This window comes from Myiozetetes cayanensis, unplaced genomic scaffold (assembly GCF_022539395.1).
Source record: "Myiozetetes cayanensis isolate MyiCay16 unplaced genomic scaffold, myiCay2020 scf39, whole genome shotgun sequence".
Lineage (NCBI taxonomy): Eukaryota > Metazoa > Chordata > Aves > Passeriformes > Tyrannidae > Myiozetetes > Myiozetetes cayanensis.
In genome coordinates this window covers 974,074-993,029 of record NW_026087620.1, presented here as the reverse complement: position 1 = coordinate 993,029, position 18,956 = coordinate 974,074, and the positions used below count along the sequence as shown (strand labels likewise).

Below are 18,956 nucleotides of genomic sequence, written 5' to 3'. Positions count from 1 at the left end.
CAGTGCATACACGAGAGCTTTAATTAAATTCACCTCCTAGTTTAGAGCAGAAAGCAGCACAGGTACTGAAGTGCAAGCCAGCTTCTGAAGCAGGGGGTGTGGACCCTGGTGCCAAACGAGTGCTTTGTGCCGCTTTGTGTGTGGGGAGCACAGTCCTGGTCAGCAGTGCTCTGCTTGCAGTCGTCACTTCCAATTTCACAGGCAAAGCAGGGCGTCCTTGCACTTGTAAAGGCAACGTTAGAGGCAAGGAATCAGCTTTTGGAGAGGTTTGTTGCTCTGTGGAATGCTGCATTGGACCTAAGCATTATTGCTATTCCAATGGTGTGCTCCAGCCTTCCTGGTGGAAGTGTCTGACCACACCAGCTGCTCCAGCAGCTGCCCTGGGCTTCTCTCTGTTACTCACTTAGTTCCATGGGAGACTTCTGGCCTGCATTCCTTGAGCTAGGTAGAGAGTTTGGATCTATTTCAAGTGGGAATCTGTAATTAGGAGCTAAGGTCAGAGTTTGGCTGGTGTGAAGCTGCAGATTTTAGAAGGAGGTAGTTGGTGTAAAATATTTGCAGCAATTCTTCCTCCCTGTTTCCACAGATGATTTGGTTTTGAGTGAGGCCAAAGTTTTACTGGGAATCACGTTTATGAAATGAGATTTTGATAGCAAAAGTTTCACTTTTTGGTTTGCATTTAAATCGATCTCATAAATCATAAGGTATCCAGATACTTCAGCTGTGGATATCATGTTCCTGTTTATGGACAGAAGAGTTTCTGGGACAGAGGAAGAAAATCAGCTTCCTGAATTGTCCTATCAGTACATATAACTTAAAAGGAACCAGATTTACATGCATTTTTCCTGAAGGGGGGAATCAATTACGTGGATTCAGGGAAAAGCAGGCAAGTTAGAGAAATGGTGGATTTGACAGAGCAAAATTTTTAAGAACCACTCATGCAAATGCTTCACTGTTGCAACAAATAAAATAAGCATATTAATCCTTCATTAAGTTCCATTTGAATTCAGGTTGTGCAGACTACCTGCAGTTTTGACTGCTGTCCCTGGCAAGTGCTGCTCTGCCACAGCCCTGCTTTAAAAACTGCCTCCTGAAGAACAGAGCACTTGCATTGTCATGGCCAAGCCAAGTGTTTTATCATCTCGTGCTGACTAGAATTTTAAGTTGGCTGTGGTTTAGTTGCTGTGTTTGTAATACTTGGGCTTCCTTTACACAGTGTAGAAGAAGATAAATTTATTCTGTATACCTTTGAATTGTAAGGATCTGAAATGCTACGGAAAATCTTTAAGATGTAACAGCACAAACTTATTATATTGTCATACTTCTCTTTATGTCCAAACCAGATTTTTTACAGGATTAATGCAATACTGATTGGTTCTCATGTGTGTACCATCCAGTTGTTTGGGCCTGTTTTCAATTACATGTCTTTATATTACACTGTTGAAAGTCCATTCTAAATGAATGATGAAAATAATAGTGATTTCAGAGACTGCTCATTGGTGAAACAGTTTCTCAAGTGTTTACTCTGTTTTGCTGGGAGGGTCTCTTTGGTTCTATTTTTAAATGTTGCATGCAGTTTTGGTTTGGCATTTGCATTATTTAGAAGCATGTTGAATTTCTTTGTTCCAGACTAAATCTGCAACATACTGGTTTAAACATTTGGATGATTTCTGTGAGCATATGTTCCCATTATCTTTGTATTTTAGTCCTAAAAATGCGCAGGGACACTTGACTGCTTGGAAACTGTGGGGCTTCTGGAATGAGTGGCAATACTGAATCATTCCTTGCATCTGATGTTATTGTTATATACTTCCTTTTTACATGCATGTAGTTTTAAAGATAAGGTACTGGGCCTCAGGAAAAAAAGAACTTTCTGTTCTTCTGGTTATCAAATGTCTGTCTTCATAGTATAGTTTCTGTGACAGATAAATTCTTGTGCCTCTGGATACAAAACTGTAACTCCTCTGGTTATTTTGCCATTAGTCAGTGGAACAGATAAGTCTGTACTCATGGAAAAGTTTAAGGTTTGCTCCTTACTGGGATTTAGATCTTGAGGACTCTTTCCAGTTTCCATTTTAAGCTCAAATGTTGAGGTTTTTTTCTTGTTTTTCAAAACTTTGTCTCTGTTGTGCTTATTTTTAGTTTTGCTAAGAGTCTGGCAAGATTTGAAGGAACAGGAAGGTGCGAATACAAAAATGAAAGATAAATTAAGGAATAACAGGAGATACTTGAAAACTCCTGAGTAATATATTGGTTTAAAATATGACAGTGGATTTAGTGTACTGGTTGTAATGGCAACCTTTGTGAGCAGAAGTGATAATTCCCCCAGAGGGTGGTTGGCACTGAACAGGCTCCCCAGGGCAGTGGGCACAGCCCCAAGGCTGCCAGAGCTCCAGGAGGGTTTGGATGACACTCTCAGGGCCAGGATGGGATTGTTGGGATATCTGTGCAGGGCCAGGAGTTGGGCTTGATAGTCCTGATGGGTCCCTTCCAGCTCAGGATGTTCTGTGATTCTGTGAATTGAAGGTATAAAATGAGAGCCAGGGAAGAAAAGACCTGCCAGGTTTCAGCTGCTAAAATGCCCGGAGAAGAAACAATGTGCTTTGGTCATGGCTAACCACACAACTGCAGGGGCAAAGAGGAGACAGAGCTTTTTCTCATTAGGTCATTCTTGAAATGAACTCATCCCCTGAGCAGTGGGAAACAACTGTGTAAACCACGAGCTTTTTCCAAGCAGCAACATCTCCTTCCCATCTTGTGTGCCTGGATCTGTTGTCGCTCCTGGACACTCAGCTTTGACATCTGGGCAGACATCTGGGCAGAGCACTCAGAGGAGCAGCTTCAGGGTGTGCACTGGGGTTGGCCCTGCCCTCAGAGCCCGCAGGAGCCCAGGATCTGTGGCACAGAGGGCACAGTGGGCAGGGTGGAACACACAGGGGTGGCCCCCCTGCCATGCCCGTGCCACTTCACTGGTGTAGTTTAACTGAGAAGTGTTGGCAGAGTGTGGGGCTCAGCTCTTGCAGGAGGTGCAGAGCCAAAATGGAAGGAAATGCCTGAATCCAGCTGGTGAATGCTGCTTTGTAACCATTAGAGAAAGTAACCTGATTCTCACCAAGACTTTTACGTAGTCATTGTAATATGGTAAAAATACTGTGCAGAGCCTGTTTCTGTCTTTCTCTAAGCCTTTCTTCTTCCCTGTTGTTCCTTGATACAGCGGTGGTTTGGGATTTTTTAGCAGTGTTAAAAGTTGAGCTTTATGCAAGAAGAAACTTCCAGTATCAATTACTGTTAAATCCTGATTCAGCCAGTGCTGGCCATTCTTTCAAAAATAAGTAATTTAGATGTCCAGAGTTCTTCAACAGCTGTAGTTTAAATTTTTGTTCATGAAAAGTCATATTAGTAGCACTAATTATTTTTAAAATATTTCATTTTCATTCTTTAGCTGATCCATTCTCTTCTTCTTTGTAAAATACTGCCAAGCAACCTTTCCCTTTTTCTGGCTTGGCAGATAATGAATGTCTATTTTCTGCTGAAATAAGAGTGTGATAAAACAATTAGAATTCTAAGAATGAAAAGTTAATTTCAACTGGTTTACATCCTCCTAATATTACTCAATTGGAATATTCAACAGATTAATGGGCTCACTAGTAATATGCAGTTGCACATTACAGGCAGAAGAACCAAATTATTCCACTAGATTTTTCTTTTTTTTTTTTTTAACATGGAATTTATCAGTAATTCTACTGGACATGTATGGTAGGTGGCAGATGCCTCAAATTAGAGACCTTTATAAGAAATTATTTTAATTCCAGTTGGGACTTTTAATTAACATTTATTTATTAAAATATATATTATATAAACATAAATAATAATTAACAGTGTTACTTTGTCCATTTTTACAGCGTGCCTAATATACTTAATTTCTCACCCACATGGGTAAAGTAGTGTGTGAAGGGTGGCTGCTGGAAGTGGAGCAGTGCTGGAGAGGTGTCTCAGCTACTCCCTCAGTCACAGGGAGACTGATTCTGGTTCTTGCTGCCAGCCTGGAGCAGAATCCTTGACTTTTTTGTGTGTTGGCATTTTTAACAAGTGGATAGATAAGTGTTCTGAACCTGTTTTAGTCATAGAATTGTTAGGTTGGAGAAGGCCTTTAAGATCATCGAGTCCAGCCATCCCCCAGCACTGCCAAGTCCACCACTAACCCGTGTCCCCAAGTGCCACATCCACGTGGCTTTAAATCCCTCCAGGGATGGGGACTCCACTGCTGCCCTGGGCAGCTGTGCCAGGGCTGGGCAACTCTTTCCAGGAAGTTTTTCCAGGTACTCAACCTAAACCTCCCCTGCTGCAACTTGAGGCCCATTGTCCCTTTCTGTCACTTGTTCCCTGGGAACAGAGTGAGGCCCCCACCTGGCTCCACCCTCCTGTCAGGAGTTGGAGGGAGCGATCAGGTCTTTCCAGAGCCTCCTTTTGTCCAGTCTGAGCCCTCCCAGCTCCCTCAGCCGCTCCTGGTGCTCCAGATCCTTCCCCAGCTCTGTTCCCTTCCCTGGACACGCTCCAGCCCCTCCACGTCCTTCTTGTCACGAGGGGCCCAGAACTGACCCCAGGATTCGAGGTGTGGCCTCAGCAGGGCCAGCACAGGGAGACAATCCCTGCCCTGGTCCTGCTGCCATGGCAGGGCTGGCACAGCCCAGGGGCCATTGGCCTCTTGCTCCCCTGGGCACAGCTGGGATCACGTCCAGCCGCTGTCACAGCACCCCCAGGGCCTTTCCCAGCTTCCCAGCCCCTCTGTCCCCGGCCTGCAGCACTGCAGGGCTTGTTGGGATGCAGGGGCAGGACCTTGTTGAGCCTCAGTGCACGGATCCAGCCTGTGCTGAGCCCTCGTGCCCTGCAGCGCATCAGCACTGCCACCCACCCTGGTGTCACCTGCAGGCTGAGCGGGGCTGCCTCGGTCCCCTGCTCAGGGTTAGTGATAAAGACATTAAACAAAAGTGACCCCAGCACTGACCCCCTGGAGCCCATTCCCAACTGGATGTAGCTCCATTACCCCCCCACTGGAGCCCATTCCCAGCTGGATGTAGCTCCATTATCCCCCCACTGGAGCCCATTCCCAGCTGGATGTAGCTCCATTATCCCCCCACTGGAGCCCATTCCCAGCTGGATGTAGCTCCATTATCCCCCCACTGGAGCCCATTCCCAGCTGGATGTAGCTCCATTGCCCACCCTCCCTGGGCCAGCAGCCAGTTGTGAGCCCAGTGAGCAGTGACCCATCCAGGCCATGAGCAGCCAGTGTCTCTGGGACAATGCTGGGGGTGTCAAAGGCTTTCCTGCATCCAGGTTCCCATCCAAACACCCCCTGAGCTGCTCACCTTGTCACAGAGGGAGATCAGGTTGGTCAAGCAGGACCTGCTTTTCCAGACTCATGCTGGCTGGGCCTGATCCCCCAGCTGTCCTGCACGTGCTATGTGGTGGCACTCAGGATGATCTGTTCATGACCTTCCCCAGCACTGAGGTCAGGCTGACAGGCCTGGAGTTCCCTGTCCATCCCTCTGTCCCTTCTTGTAGATGGGTGTCACATTTGGTGACCTCCAGTCCCCTGGGACCTCCCCAGTTAACCAGGACTGGTGAGAAACGATGGAAAGTGGCTTGGAGAGCACTTCCACCAGCTCTAGGTGCTGTTCCCCCTCAGTGGAGCAATCCAACCTGTGACCCTTACAGCTTCACACGAGTCATATTTATTGAAATGCTTTTCTTTTCCAAACATCCGTGCAGTAGTGGGAAGTAGAAAGCAAGCTGCTTTTCCTTGTCAGTGGAGTTCATTGGAATGCAGGAGCTCATACAGAGCTTCAGCTGCTCCTCAGAGGCACCAGAGCTGGATGGGAGAAAGCCCTGAAATACGTGGTACTGGCTGTGCCCCTGTGTTTGCTTTGAAGGGCTGCTGTTTGCAGGAGGCTGCCTGTTGGAAAGGTAATTAATTCCCTGCTTCACAGGTCGGGTGGTAGGGCATAGGCCTGGGAGAGCAAAAAGAGATCAAGCATCACATTTATATCTGGAAAAAGTACAAGAAGCAAACTAAAATTGAGAAGAAACCCTTAACTTTAATCAGAGCCCTGGGCAGACCTTCCACCTTCTTCTGCTGGGGCAGTACCTTTTTGTTGCTGACGAGGTTAAGTGATCCATTGAAGGTATCATTATTAAAATGCCAACAGGAGGTTATAGTCGACATGGAAGGGTTATTATATAGCTCACAGTGGTGAGGTTGGCAAAAAAAGGCACAAACCTAAGAAGGGGTGATAGTGATAATTCCTGCTTTCCTGTTAGAAACAAATTTTCCATACTTGCATGAAAAGTACTTACACATAAACTTGCTCTAGGAACCTGTGATGTGCAGAACAGTGTGGCCTCAGAGTTGGCAGGGCAGAGAGAGGTATTTTAGTGTTTAAAGGGAGAATGTGATCCTGTTTCTTTAATGGATGCTTCAGGGAGGATGATTTGTTTGTGTTCGGTGGGTGGTTACACAGTTTCAGTGTCACTAGCAAAACTCGGGCTAATTTATCATGTTGAAGTTGAAAGCCAGCTGGATCACCAGGGGAAAGGGATTAGTTTCCTGTCAGCTTCCTTTTTGGAAAAAGTAATGTGTGCACACTGAAAATATTTCCAGCTTGAGTTAAGTATGTTTGAAAATACCTTTCGGGTAGAGTCATATTTTGATGGGCAAAGAAAGAGTACTTGCTTTCAGTTTTCCATGTTTATAGAAGCATTTTAAGAAATCTAAGGGTTTTTTTTTCTCCTTCCCTTTAAAAAGTACCCACTGTTCAAGCTGGGAGGGCTTGGCCAGTGTTAACCCTCTTCTCTCCTGGTGGAGGAGGTTCAGTCAGTACTTTCTGAAGGGATTGCTGAGAGACAACAGGAGGACTTTGTCTTTTATGTTCCTCTTCGTGTGAATGAAGGTAAAATAAATACAGGACGTGGTGAGAATGTGGAATTTTACTCCTTTGGAGTTGGACTGTACCTTTCCTAAAATAAAAGGTGGAGCAAGTGCTGCAAATGCTTATATTTGGTCGTGTGTGGAGTGCTTCCTAAATCTTTGAGGGATTAAAAAAAGTGCAGTTTTGTTCTTCTGTCAATGCTCTGTGTACCCAGGGTGAGGCAGACAGGAAATACTGATGTGAGACATATGATGATGTGGAAGAGTGAGAGTGCAAATCCTATTGCAGTGTGAGAGTGCCCTACTGTAAATACAACCCAAATATGAACTGCTGTGTCATCAGGACTTCAGGATACACCTAGGGCTCAGTTTTAAAATGTTTCCTATTATGTACCACCCTTTTAATACAAAAATGTTTTTTCCTTTCCTTTATTCCTTCAGCAATAACAGCATTCACATGAAAACAAAGTGTTTTATTTGCCAGATAGTTTCTAATGTGTTTTCTTCACCTGAAAGCACGTGGCTTTCATTAGCTGTAAACAACATCCCATGGGGTGCTTTACTCCAAAGGATGCCAAAAGTATCCCATGGGAGCAGTCTTTCAGCAAGAGAGAAATAAATGAAATTTCTCCTGTAGGTACTTTTTCCCAGCTTTAGTCTCTAGCAACATAGTAGCTCCCAAGTTCCATTAAATCCCAGCTCTCCGTTGAGTAATCTCTGGGAAATGAATCCTTTTATGTCAAACTGTAATATGGGGGTAAGAAAATATTGCTTTAATTTGTCAAAGCAAGGAAAGACACAAACAAGCATCTGTCACTTTGAACAGAACAAGTTGGAAATGAGCAGTATTGTAAGAAATTAGACGTTTTTGTTCATTTTGTGCAATAGTTGCTGAGTGACTTAGTCAGGATGTTATTAATAATTACTGTGTAAAGTGAACTAGTGCTTGAAACCTGCACTGTCCTGCTCCACTCCTGATCTAAAGGTGATGCCTGCACGAAAAATTGAGATTTGTTTGGAGTCCTGCAAAAACGGTGGTGTTTGACAGGACAGCCACATTACCCGCACCAAATGTGTAACAACTTCAACCAAACGTGCTGGGAGGCTGAAAGGTCCCCGAGCAGAGCTGTGCTGTTGGTTGCTGAGGTTGGGGGGCAGCACTCACCGAGCCTCTCCTGTCTCTCGTTCCTGCAGCGTGGAGGGCGAAGCTCCGAGCAGTGAGACCGGCACGTCCCTGGATAGTCCCTCTGGGTACCCCCAAGGCCCCATAACCCACAGCTCAGCCATCAGCCCAGACCACTACGACCCCTCTCCCTACGGGCTCTACTCCATCTCCCCGGGGCAGCGGGCGCGGAGGCCCAAACTGCAGCACTCCACGTCCATCCTGCGCAAACAGGCGGAGGAAGAGGCCATCAAAAGGTCACGGTCGCTTTCTGAGAGCTATGAACTCTCCTCGGACCTCCAAGATAAGCAGGTATTTATTTGGGCATTGGTACTTGATTTGAGGCAATGGCGATGTGTCTGTAAACTGTAAATTGCTTCAGCTGTGGTGCTGAAAATGCCTTTTCTCTGTGCCCAGCTTAGTTCAAAATAGCTGTGTGCCAGCATTTCGGAGGTTTTTGACTCTTTTATCCTGTGTTGTGCAACCCCTGTGTCCCATACACCTTCCCCTCTACCTGAAGAAAGGTGTAAAAGATGTGTTAGTTTTAATAATAAAAACAGTTCTACCAGGAACTTGTGCTCGGGACAAGTAGTAGAATGGAATAATGCAAAATATTTTCCTAAGCAAATGAGTCGTTTTGAAACCTGGATATTTTTGTTGTTTCTGAATTAAAGGATCAACTTATTGCAGCTGATATTTTCTAGTATCTGTAGGGTGAATTCAAGGCATTAGTTGGCTTTACTCAACTAGGCAAAACTCCCACATACTTTACAAAGAACTGGCTGTAGATATTCAAAGCCTTTGTCCCGAAAAAGGCACTTTTGTAAGACAGTCAACCTTTCCTTTTAGGGTTTGTTTTGAATATAGTCCTATTTGAAAGACGTTTATCTCCATATGAGTTCACATTTATGATTTGAAAATGGTGCCCCAAGAGTTTAAGGTAAGCAAATACGCACTGGATTTCAGTGGTAGATGAACAATAGCCAATACATCAATGTTTTTTGGTTTGGAGGGTTTTTTTTGGTTAGAGATCTTACCACAGAATCACAGAACCCACTGAGCTGGAAGTGTCATCAGGTCCAGCTCCTGGCCCTGCACAGGCCCATCCCCAAGAGCCTGTGAGTCATCGAGGTATAGTCCACAGTCACTCCAACCTCTATGTTAATATGGTGGAAGTGGCAAAATTCCGTAGGCAGGAAGCCACCTACTCCTGATTTTGGACCAAACATTGACAGTCAGTGAAATTTATAGGGGCTAAATCTCATGTTCAGCTTAGGGAATCATAAGATGTCGTTCCAGAAGGACCTGGAAGAACAGATCTTGAGCTCTGCCTCGAAGCTGAATATCCAATATTTGGGATAGCAGGCATGAGTTTGGTTTAGCCTCCATGCTCACCAAACTGTGGGGACACCAGGTTCCTGATGCCAGCTCTGCTACTGAACTGGACCTCCCTGTGAGATCAGAGCTCTCCCTGTTCCACCTTTGGCAGTGGTTTTTGCTGGATGTCTCACCAGGGGTTGATACAGAGTGTGAAGCTTTCTGAAGAGATCTCCTGCACTGCAGGCATTCCACAGAGCCTCGTTCCATCTGTCCTTTTGTGCCAGCTGATGGAGAACGAGGACTGCAGATGTTATTTTGTATTTGTTCAGGGAGTCTCACACAATAAAAAGTGACAATGATGCATGAAGGAAGCTTGATAGGGAAGAGTTGGTTACTGCTCTCCAAAAGCTCTCCTTGAAATAGCTGAACATGCTAAAAACCATGTAGGAAAATGTCCAAGACCTAAAGGTAACCTGCATTAAATATACATTGAAAAGGTGCATGAAATAGGCATTAAAATCTATTAGAAATATTAATCACATGTCTAACTCATCTAGGCAAGTTGGAAAATACTCTCAATTTAAATTCCCACCAAACCCCCCAATTTATGATAATCAGTGATAATGTTATTTTCTGTGTAAAGCTGAAGGACAACAGCCTGTTGCAGAAATAAAGTCAAGGTAATTTATTTTATGGAATATTAGGTTGTGTTTAATTCTCTCTCTCTAGCTATGCTAGTTTACTTTTCATTAGGTTTGACATTTAGTTTTGAGGGGAGAACTGAATGGACAGTTTGTTTATTTTGAGATTAGTCCAGCAAAATAATCTCTTATGATTTATAAAAATAGATATACAGATATTCACACACATATATATACATATTTGTATGTGTACTACAAATAGAAATAGTAGCAAATGTGTGGCAGCAGTGGCAAGGTTGTGATAGATTATTAAGTTCATAATAATTTTTGAATATTTTTGAATCTTCAGAGTGCCTTACAAGTAACCTCTTAGTCTCTTTGGCACGTGCAAATGTGGGGGCAAAACCCCCCATTTGGGAGTGAAAGGCTTGTACTTGGAATTCACTTCTCTGCAGTTGTCCCCACAGGGAGAGTGCCAGCATTATGCTGCAGCAGAGCTCTGTCCTTCTGCCTTGACATGGCACACCACTGCTAATGTGTGGGAGCCAACACTTAAATGACCACAAATTGCCAACAGCACAACTCTATGACAGTATTCACACAGTCATATTTTTGTATTTCAGGGTGGAATTTGCAAATGACTGTTCAGTTCTCAGTGTTGGAGCTTTGAGCTTTTTGCTTTCAAAACCGGCGTGCGCTCTTTGAAAAATGTCTGAAAATTGCAGTTGTCCTAAGAATTTATTGGGGTTTTTTTCTACTCTTTGACCTCGTTCTAACCTTCATTAAGCTCCAGATTCCCTGTGCTCCCCCTGCAGGTGGAGATGCTAGAACGGAAGTATGGGGGCCGTCTCATAACCAGACATGCTGCTCGCACCATCCAAACCGCCTTTCGCCAGTATCAGATGAACAAGAACTTTGAGCGCCTCCGCAGTTCTATGTCCGAAAATCGCATGTCGAGGCGCATCGTCCTGTCCAATATGAGAATGCAGTTTTCCTTTGAAGGGCCTGAGAAAGTCCACAGCTCTTACTTCGAAGGGAAACAAGTTTCTGTTACGAATGATGGCTCGAAGCTGGGATCCCTGGTACCGTCTGAATGTGATGACCTCGGAGAAACAACTCCGATGAAGTCTCCGGCGGCATCTACTGATTTTACTGATGCTATAACAGAACTGGAGGATGCCTTTTCCAGGCAGGTGAAATCCCTGGCGGAATCCATTGATGATGCACTGAACTGCCGCAGTCTGCACTCTGACGAGATCCAGGCTGCAGATCAGGTCAGGAGCCGTGAAATGGAGAGGGACAGCTGCGCTCCAGCCAAACCAGCAATCCACAACGTGGATCCCAGGAAGCTTGACGAGATGACGGCGTCGTACAGCGACGTCACGTTGTACATCGACGAGGAGGAGTTGTCTCCACCCCTTCCCCTCTCCCAGTCTGTGGACAGGCCGTCCAGCACAGAGTCGGATCTGAGGCTCCGCTCCGTGAACTCTTCCCAGGAGTACTGGTCCATGACCCACAAAGACGATAAGATAGACACTGATACGAGCTGCAGGAGTACCCCATCCCTGGAATGTCAGGAACAGAGGATGAGGATGGATCACCTGCCCTTGCTGACCATAGAGCCACCCAGTGACAGCTCCGTGGACTTGAGCGATCGCTCGGAGAGAGGCTCGTTAAAGAGACAAAATGCCTACGACCGGGGCATCACGAGCCAACAGGGGAGCCCAAAACATATCCCTCACAGCATTCCTGCCAAGATCATCACCCGGGAGGAGCAGGAGGCGAGACACAGGGCCAGGCCTATAGACAGTCACTTGGCCATCAATGGCACAGCAAACAGGCAGAGCAAATCGGAGTCGGATTATTCCGACGGAGACAACGACAGCATCAACAGCACTTCCAACTCCAATGACACGATAAACTGCAGCTCGGAATCTTCTTCTAGAGACAGCCTAAGGGAGCAAACCTTGAGCAAACAAACCTACCACAAAGAAACTCGCAACAGCTGGGATTCCCCTGCCTTCAGTAACGACGTTATCAGGAAACGCCACTATCGGATCGGGCTGAATCTCTTCAACAAGTGAGTACAGCCTTTCCTCCCTTCTCCTCTCAGAAGGAACCAGGAATATTTGTCTTGTACTGGATAAGGTAAGCCTGGTGTCTGATACTGACCTTTCAGGGAGTAAACAAGCTGCTTGTGGTGGCTCTTCATGTTCAAGTACTTACAGGTTGACGTCTCCACAGTTAAACAGCTTCAGGGGAAAAGAAAAAATATAATTATGTGTACATAAATGGTAGGGAACTGTTTAAGATTAACCTGGTTCCTTTCTTGTGGAGAAACATGGTGGCCTGATCCTGATCCATTTTTTGGTGTTATAACAAATTAAGATTTCTTCCTGCCCTAATCATGTAGGTGGTGTAGAACTTGTTGTGGGAGAACTGGAAAAAACAAGCAGTGTAAGGTGAATTTCCTGAATTACACTGGCAGGGCCTAGAATTTGTTCAGTAGATTTCATCAAAACTTTGATACTGAAACCCAATGCACTGAATATTTTTTTTTATACTACATAAATATTTATTATTTATCATAAAAGTATCACAAAATTTGTATTTCTGCCTATGACTGGTAGTTGGACTGGTAGTTGACTATGTATGGAGTTGTTTAAAATTTCTGTAAATAACTTCCTCACATTTCTTTGTTTTATTGAAATACTCTCTTCTTTGGGTGCTCCCACGTGGCTGCAGAAAACCAGGAATATGATGAGAGAGGGTAGTAAATAATGAGAACCCTAAACTCTGTTGTGAACACGCTGAGCTCTGGGTGTATATCTTTGAGAAAAGGCCTTTATGGAAGCTTTGAACCAGCTGGAATTACACAGGTCATACATAGGATCTCTGCTCATGAAGTTGCCTGGGTAGGAAGACACACCAGTTTGCTTTTTTTGGAAGCTTTGAAAACAATGACATCGTTGGCAGAGCGGAGGAGGAGGAAGGTGGTGCTGCTCTTGGCTGACATTTAAAAGACTTGGTGTTTGCTGGGTTTTGTGCACAGCAATTAAGCCTGAAGCAGTCAGTGATCAGTGAGCTGCAGGCTTCATGACAGAGCCTTTTGAGTCAATGTGAGGAAAAAGGTGAATGGAAAAAGTGCTCAGGCAGCGATGAATGAGAGCTTTGTAAGTTGTCAGATGCTTCCAGTGACACATCAGTAGGAGGCTGAAAGGGAAAAATAAACACAGGAGTAGAGCAGAATAGAGACTGTTATTTGAAACACATCTAAGTGATCTTGCTGCATGGACTTGAACAGGGACAAAGCTATTTTATATGCTGGCTGGTTGTAAGGTGGTGTGCAGTTCTTAGCAGTGAGTGCTGCAAGGCAGGACTGCTCAGACAGCACCTCTGTGTGTGATTGTCTCATTCCCCACTGCATCGATCTCCAGTACTGACAGGGAAGTGAAGATTGCCATTACCTTTGCTGCGTCCCTCTGATCTGTTGATGGCTCAGACAGGCCCCCAGCAGCCCATGGATCGGGGGTTTGATTGTGGCTCTTCAGGTCTGCAGATGGTGACATTTTCGATAATGTGCAGTGTCAGGTATTGAACCACCACAGGGAGTGATGGTGCTGAGTCTGTAAACTCTTTGAAAAGGGAGCTGGGAATAACTTTCGAAAGTCTCTTCAGAGTGTAGCAGGTGGGATTGCACATTGCACCTTGTGAGGTGAGTGAAGGGCAGACATCGTGTTCAGGCACTTGCCGGGATTTGCAAGGGATGATTTCTTAAAGATGAAAAATCCTGATTCTTTTTAGATCTGTGCTGTACAGGGGCTTTAGTTTCAATTAACCTCCTGAGCATTATGCTGACAGAAGTGGCTTTGAACTCTCCTAGTACAAGAAGGCAAGTGCTTTTCCAAATATCTGCATCTACCAGAGGAAGTATTAGAGATGTCTTTTACAAGAATTTCGTGTTCATTTCACTGCAACTTTGAAATCTTCCTTGCAAATTAAGAACCCAAACCTTAATTAACAAATAATCCTGTAATTTCTTTGTGGTACATGAAGCTTGGCTGAAATGCAAAGAACTCAAAACCTTGCATGAATTGTAGTAAATACTTCTGCTTTGTTCACTAGGAGTGCCAAAAGAATGAAGTTTTTACAGGCATGGAAAGTCGCTATGATTGTCACAGTCGAAATTTCAATTTATGATTTTTATGTTTTTCCTGGTTTTCCTAATACAGTAACAATATTCAGGAGCCAAAGTGCAGTTTTCTTACCAGAGGCCCTTTGTCAGAATAGGCAGCTGTGGGTGGAGTAAAAGCTGAGCACAGCTGGTGGTCCAGTTAGCTTAACCACTAATATATGCAAAGCATTAGTAGCACAGAGGTCCCTGGAGAATGGAGAGCACAGGACACTGGAGGAAAAACTCTAGGGGGTTGAAAATCATTTTTCTAGGAGTTTTTGAAGTTCTAGTGGGAGGTGTCCCTGCCCATGGCAGGGGGGTTGGAACTGGATGATCTTTGGGGTTCCCTCCAACCCAAACCGTTCTGTGATTCTGTGATTATCAATCACTGGATGGTAGAATTTGTTTCAGACTGTAACTTGGCAGTCCATTTGGAGCTGTAAAGTGTTGAGTAAAGAAGTGTACTTTTAAAAAGATGTTTTGTAATAGCCAGTATCCCAGAACATGAAGTATTCCCCCAGTGGAGTGATCTCTGCCAAAGAAACGGCAGCTGAGGAGCAGCTCCTGTGCGCTGGCCCGGCGGTGAATGGCAGTGGTGATTTCACCCTGTCAATGGGCTGTCAGTGTGTGTTCCCATTCATTGCCTTCCCAAAGGGAGGCTTGCAGGTGCGTGCCCAGAGAGCAGCAGCTCCCAGGGAGGCTCAGGCAGGACAGCTGTGTTGAATTAGGCATTTTCCTCACTGTAGCTGGAAAGGGATGTAGTCTGGGAGAATTCACGCTAGAAACCATTCCTCCCTTATAGGCAGAAGGAAAACACTACCTAGAAAGGTTTATTTTGCAGGCTCCAAACCCTGCCAATGCAAATCCAGCCTTTGAGAGTGGTTTGCTTATAAACAAGGCTTCAAGAGGCCTTTTGACTGCTGCTTTAAAACGAAAAACAACAAGAAAAAAAATTTTAAAGGGCCGTGATTTCATTCTGCTGTTTGTTTTGACTGCAGGCTGGAAATACCAGGTTTACCAGTTATTGCACCCCAATCTGGTAGGATTTTCAGGTTCCATTCTGCTGCTGCTGCACTGATGGTTCTGACAGATTAACCGGGACTGAATGGTTCAACCTCAGCAGTCTGGGGAGGCACGTCCTGCCCTTGGCTCAGCTGTGCAGTCAGCAGGAGCAGGCTGGAATTCTGTGCGTAGCTGTGCGTGTGTGTGGGGAGAAATACATCGCCTCAAAGCCTCCTCTTGTGCCACGGGGAGGGTGGCAGCAACTCTGGCTGCTCCCCAGGTGCTTGTGGCTGCCAGGTGTGTTTGTTTGGGGACAGCAGTGCCTTCAGTTCCTGCGGTGCCACACCCAGCTGGGACAGGGGCTGAACCTGCAGCACTCTGGGCTGGGGGCACAAGCACTTGCTGTGTTATCAATGAACTATTTTCAGCACAACTTGGACGGCGTTTGAGTGCTCTTGAAAGTTTGGTGTGCCTGTGCCTCGTGTTATAAGAGATGGGAGATGAAGTTTGCGTTGCTCGGTCCCGTTTTGGAACTCGCCGAGCCGAGAGTCACATCTGGGATCTCCTTTGGGATATCAGCTACTGGAAAGGCACCAAATTGCTCTGCCATCTGGCAGTGTTCCTGTGGCATTTCTTGCCAGTCGTGCTGGTGCTGGTGCCAGTTTCTGGCACTGCTGGTGAGGAGAGTGAAGTGCAGCTTGTGGAGCGTCTCCACCACACTGCTCTGAGCTTGGTGCTGGGGCAGAGCTCTGGGGAGGGCTCTCTTTGTACATCCTGATGTCCCATCTACATCCTGGACATGCCACCACTTCCCAGTGCTAGAACAGAGGCTGGGCCAGCAAGAACTTCACAGTGATTTTTCCCAGGTGCCTTTTACCCCATACCACCCTTTTTTTTGTCCTCTTTTGCTTTCTGGAAAGGGTAGTGAGAGATGGAGAACTGTTCCCCAGCGTCCTCAGTGCATTACAACATCCTGTTCTGAAGGGTTTGCTGGAGCTTCCTTTATAACAGGCCATTATCAAGGTTCCTGCTATTCCAAAGTTCTCTCCAAGGATTTACTGACAGAGATAAAAAGGCACTGGGATCTGTTTGAAATATGCAGTGATGGGTCATCTTTTGCCCTGAAAGCCCCACTGGCTTCGTTTATTGCACAATGGGGAAGATTTTATTCAAAATTTTAAAACCACTCTTGATATGAATTGGATACTAATTCCAGGAGCAGGCTTTTTTTTAACATTTCTAGATTCCTTGGAATGTTAGTTTAAGAAGTTACTTATTTTATTTAGCAGATATGAGAGAAATTTGCTGAGTGCTGGTGGGATTACACCAACACAAAATTGGAAATTACAGTTTCTAGAGAAATTCATGTTGGAAATCTGAACCACACAATAATAACATTGGTGAGAAGGCATATTTTTCATTTTCCATGAAAGCAGCTTTAGTAGTTCAACAGAGGTGTAAGGTTTCCATCATTTACATGTTGGTAGAGATTGAAAGTACTCCAATTTTTTCTCTATTAGAAATCCTTAAAACTTGCCAATTGTTATTAATTTTGTTTTAAAAAAGGAGTTTTGTGAGTAGTCAGTATTTCAACTATTGTCAGAAGCGACCTGATCCAACATTGTCAGTTTATACCAATCACCTGCCTAATGAATTTCACTTCAGATGCTGAACATGCTCTCTGAATTGTTCACAGTCAGGTCTCATGGCACCCATTGAGCATTCTAAAATCTGGTCTGCAAACATGTTCTTTTTTACTGATCCCCTAAGAATTCTAAGATGAAAGCTTATTGGAAAGATTTCTAATGATTTTAGACTTTGTAAGTGCAGACTGAGTAGGAGGGAGAAGGTGTAAATCAAAACTGGGTTGCTTCTCTTTACCTTTGAACTGATTTTTTTATTTTGTCAGCTGATCTCTAATCTCTTTGCAAATTGTGTGTCTTCCATGATTTTTTGAAATATTCAGTAGAAAGAGGAAAGGGGAGAGAAGAGGGCCTGATCAGGATTTCACAACAGGGCCATTTGCCATCCTCATGTGTGTGCTGAGAGGGACTTTATTGTCATTGCAACATCTGGCCTGCAGATTATTCAGCCACAGACAGTTCCAACAAAAATTAAAATCAAAGCACTCCATGTAACTTGTCCTCTAACATGCCGAGGAGTTCGTAAGAAGAGAAGAATGTTCTTAGTATGACTCTCATTATTTCTAAAAACATTTAGCCCTAAGTGAGAACACCCAAAACAAAACAAAAAAAAAAAAAGGCTCTGTGTGTTTTGCTTTGTTCTGTTTGTGTTTTATCTTTTCTCCCTGAGGACCCATTTTTCCTCCTTTTTTTTTTTCCAAAACAAGAACCTTAATTAGCATAAATTATGCCCTGCCCATGAAAAACCAGCTGAAATTTAGAACTGTGGATTCAGCCAATAGTGTATATATAGTATTTATATAATACTGTTTCAAGTGCCACAAGGATTCAACAGTTGGTAGAGTTTATACCTTCCTTTGAATGGCAATAAATGGCAATAAATGGCAATAAAAATTGCCATTCAAAGGAAGGTATAAACTCTACCAACTGTTGAAGGCAAATGTAGCTTTGGAAAGGCTGCAGCAGGACCGGCAGTGGCTCTGTGTGTGTGTGAGTGTGAATGTCCCTGGATCCCTGAAAGAGCCATTACCTCATCCCTGCTACCAGCTCCGCCTGCCCTTCAACATTCCGGGCACACGGCTCTGTCCTGCTGCCAGGGATGGGGTGGGATGGGAGCTGCTGTGCCCAGACACTGCCAGGGATGGGATGGGAGCTGCTGTGCTCGCACAGTGCTCAGGATGCAGCGGTGATTAGGGAATGAGGGTGATTAGGGAATGAGGGTGATTAGGGAATGACGCCGTGAGTGGAGGGATTTGGCTGCAGCAGCAGCAGCTCCCAAGACAGGCGGCTGATGTGACTCCAGGGGCCAGAATTTTAATGCCTTCCAACCCCCACCCCACTCTCAAAATCTCAAGTGATCAGATTTGGAGGGTGAGAAATGTGAGCAGCTGCCTTTGCAGGGATACAGGGGACAGTCTGAGAGGGAGTTGGGAAGGCTGTGTAGGAACCCTTGGAAGAGTTACAGGATAGGTTCAGTTGGAAGAGGCCCAGGAGGATCATCCAGTCCAGCTCCTGGCCCTGCACAGGATGATCCCCAAGAGTCACACCAGAGTTAAGGAGAAGGGCACGGCAGCTCCCTCTTCTTGTGTAACAGTTCACATCTATCTACTGAAATGGGGATTGCTGGATCTGTAAATGGAAACTCTGGAGATCTTTAAACGGTATTTTTGTGTTGCCCATCTCAAAGGTGTCCCTTTCAAAGGGAGTGTGGCTGGCAGTGTCTCCCATTTGCAGTCAGCAGAGGTGCAGAAAATTGAAGCTGAAGTGCTTCTGTTATGTGGAACTGGTGAGGGTGTGGAAGGAGAATTTAGGGCAGGGACAGCACAAGACATAAAGACAGGGAGGGTTCCTCAATTTAAAGGACGTAGTCATCTTAGTGCCTCATTCCTGCCAACAGTTGCATAAACATGAGCCCTGGCAAACAGTGCTCGGAGAAATGGCAGGTTTTCCATATGTTTGTCCCAAAGTGGAGTGTGTTTTGCTCTGCTGGCAGCTACAAACTCCTTTCCCTACTGTTTGAGAAATGCCGAGATGCAACGGGGTTGGAGATGAGAAACTCCACATGGAGCATTTTGGGCCATTTACTTAA

General features: G+C 45.0%; 1 protein-coding gene across 1 annotated transcript in view; it reads left to right on the top strand.

The window, feature by feature from the left end:
• IQSEC1 (IQ motif and Sec7 domain ArfGEF 1) overlaps positions 1-18,956 on the top strand; it is a 315,606-nt gene that overhangs the window by 261,723 nt on the left and 34,927 nt on the right. The window contains 2 exon segments of the mRNA XM_050328296.1: positions 8,120-8,399; positions 10,864-12,128. Coding sequence (XP_050184253.1) covers positions 8,120-8,399; positions 10,864-12,128 — 1,545 coding nt within the window.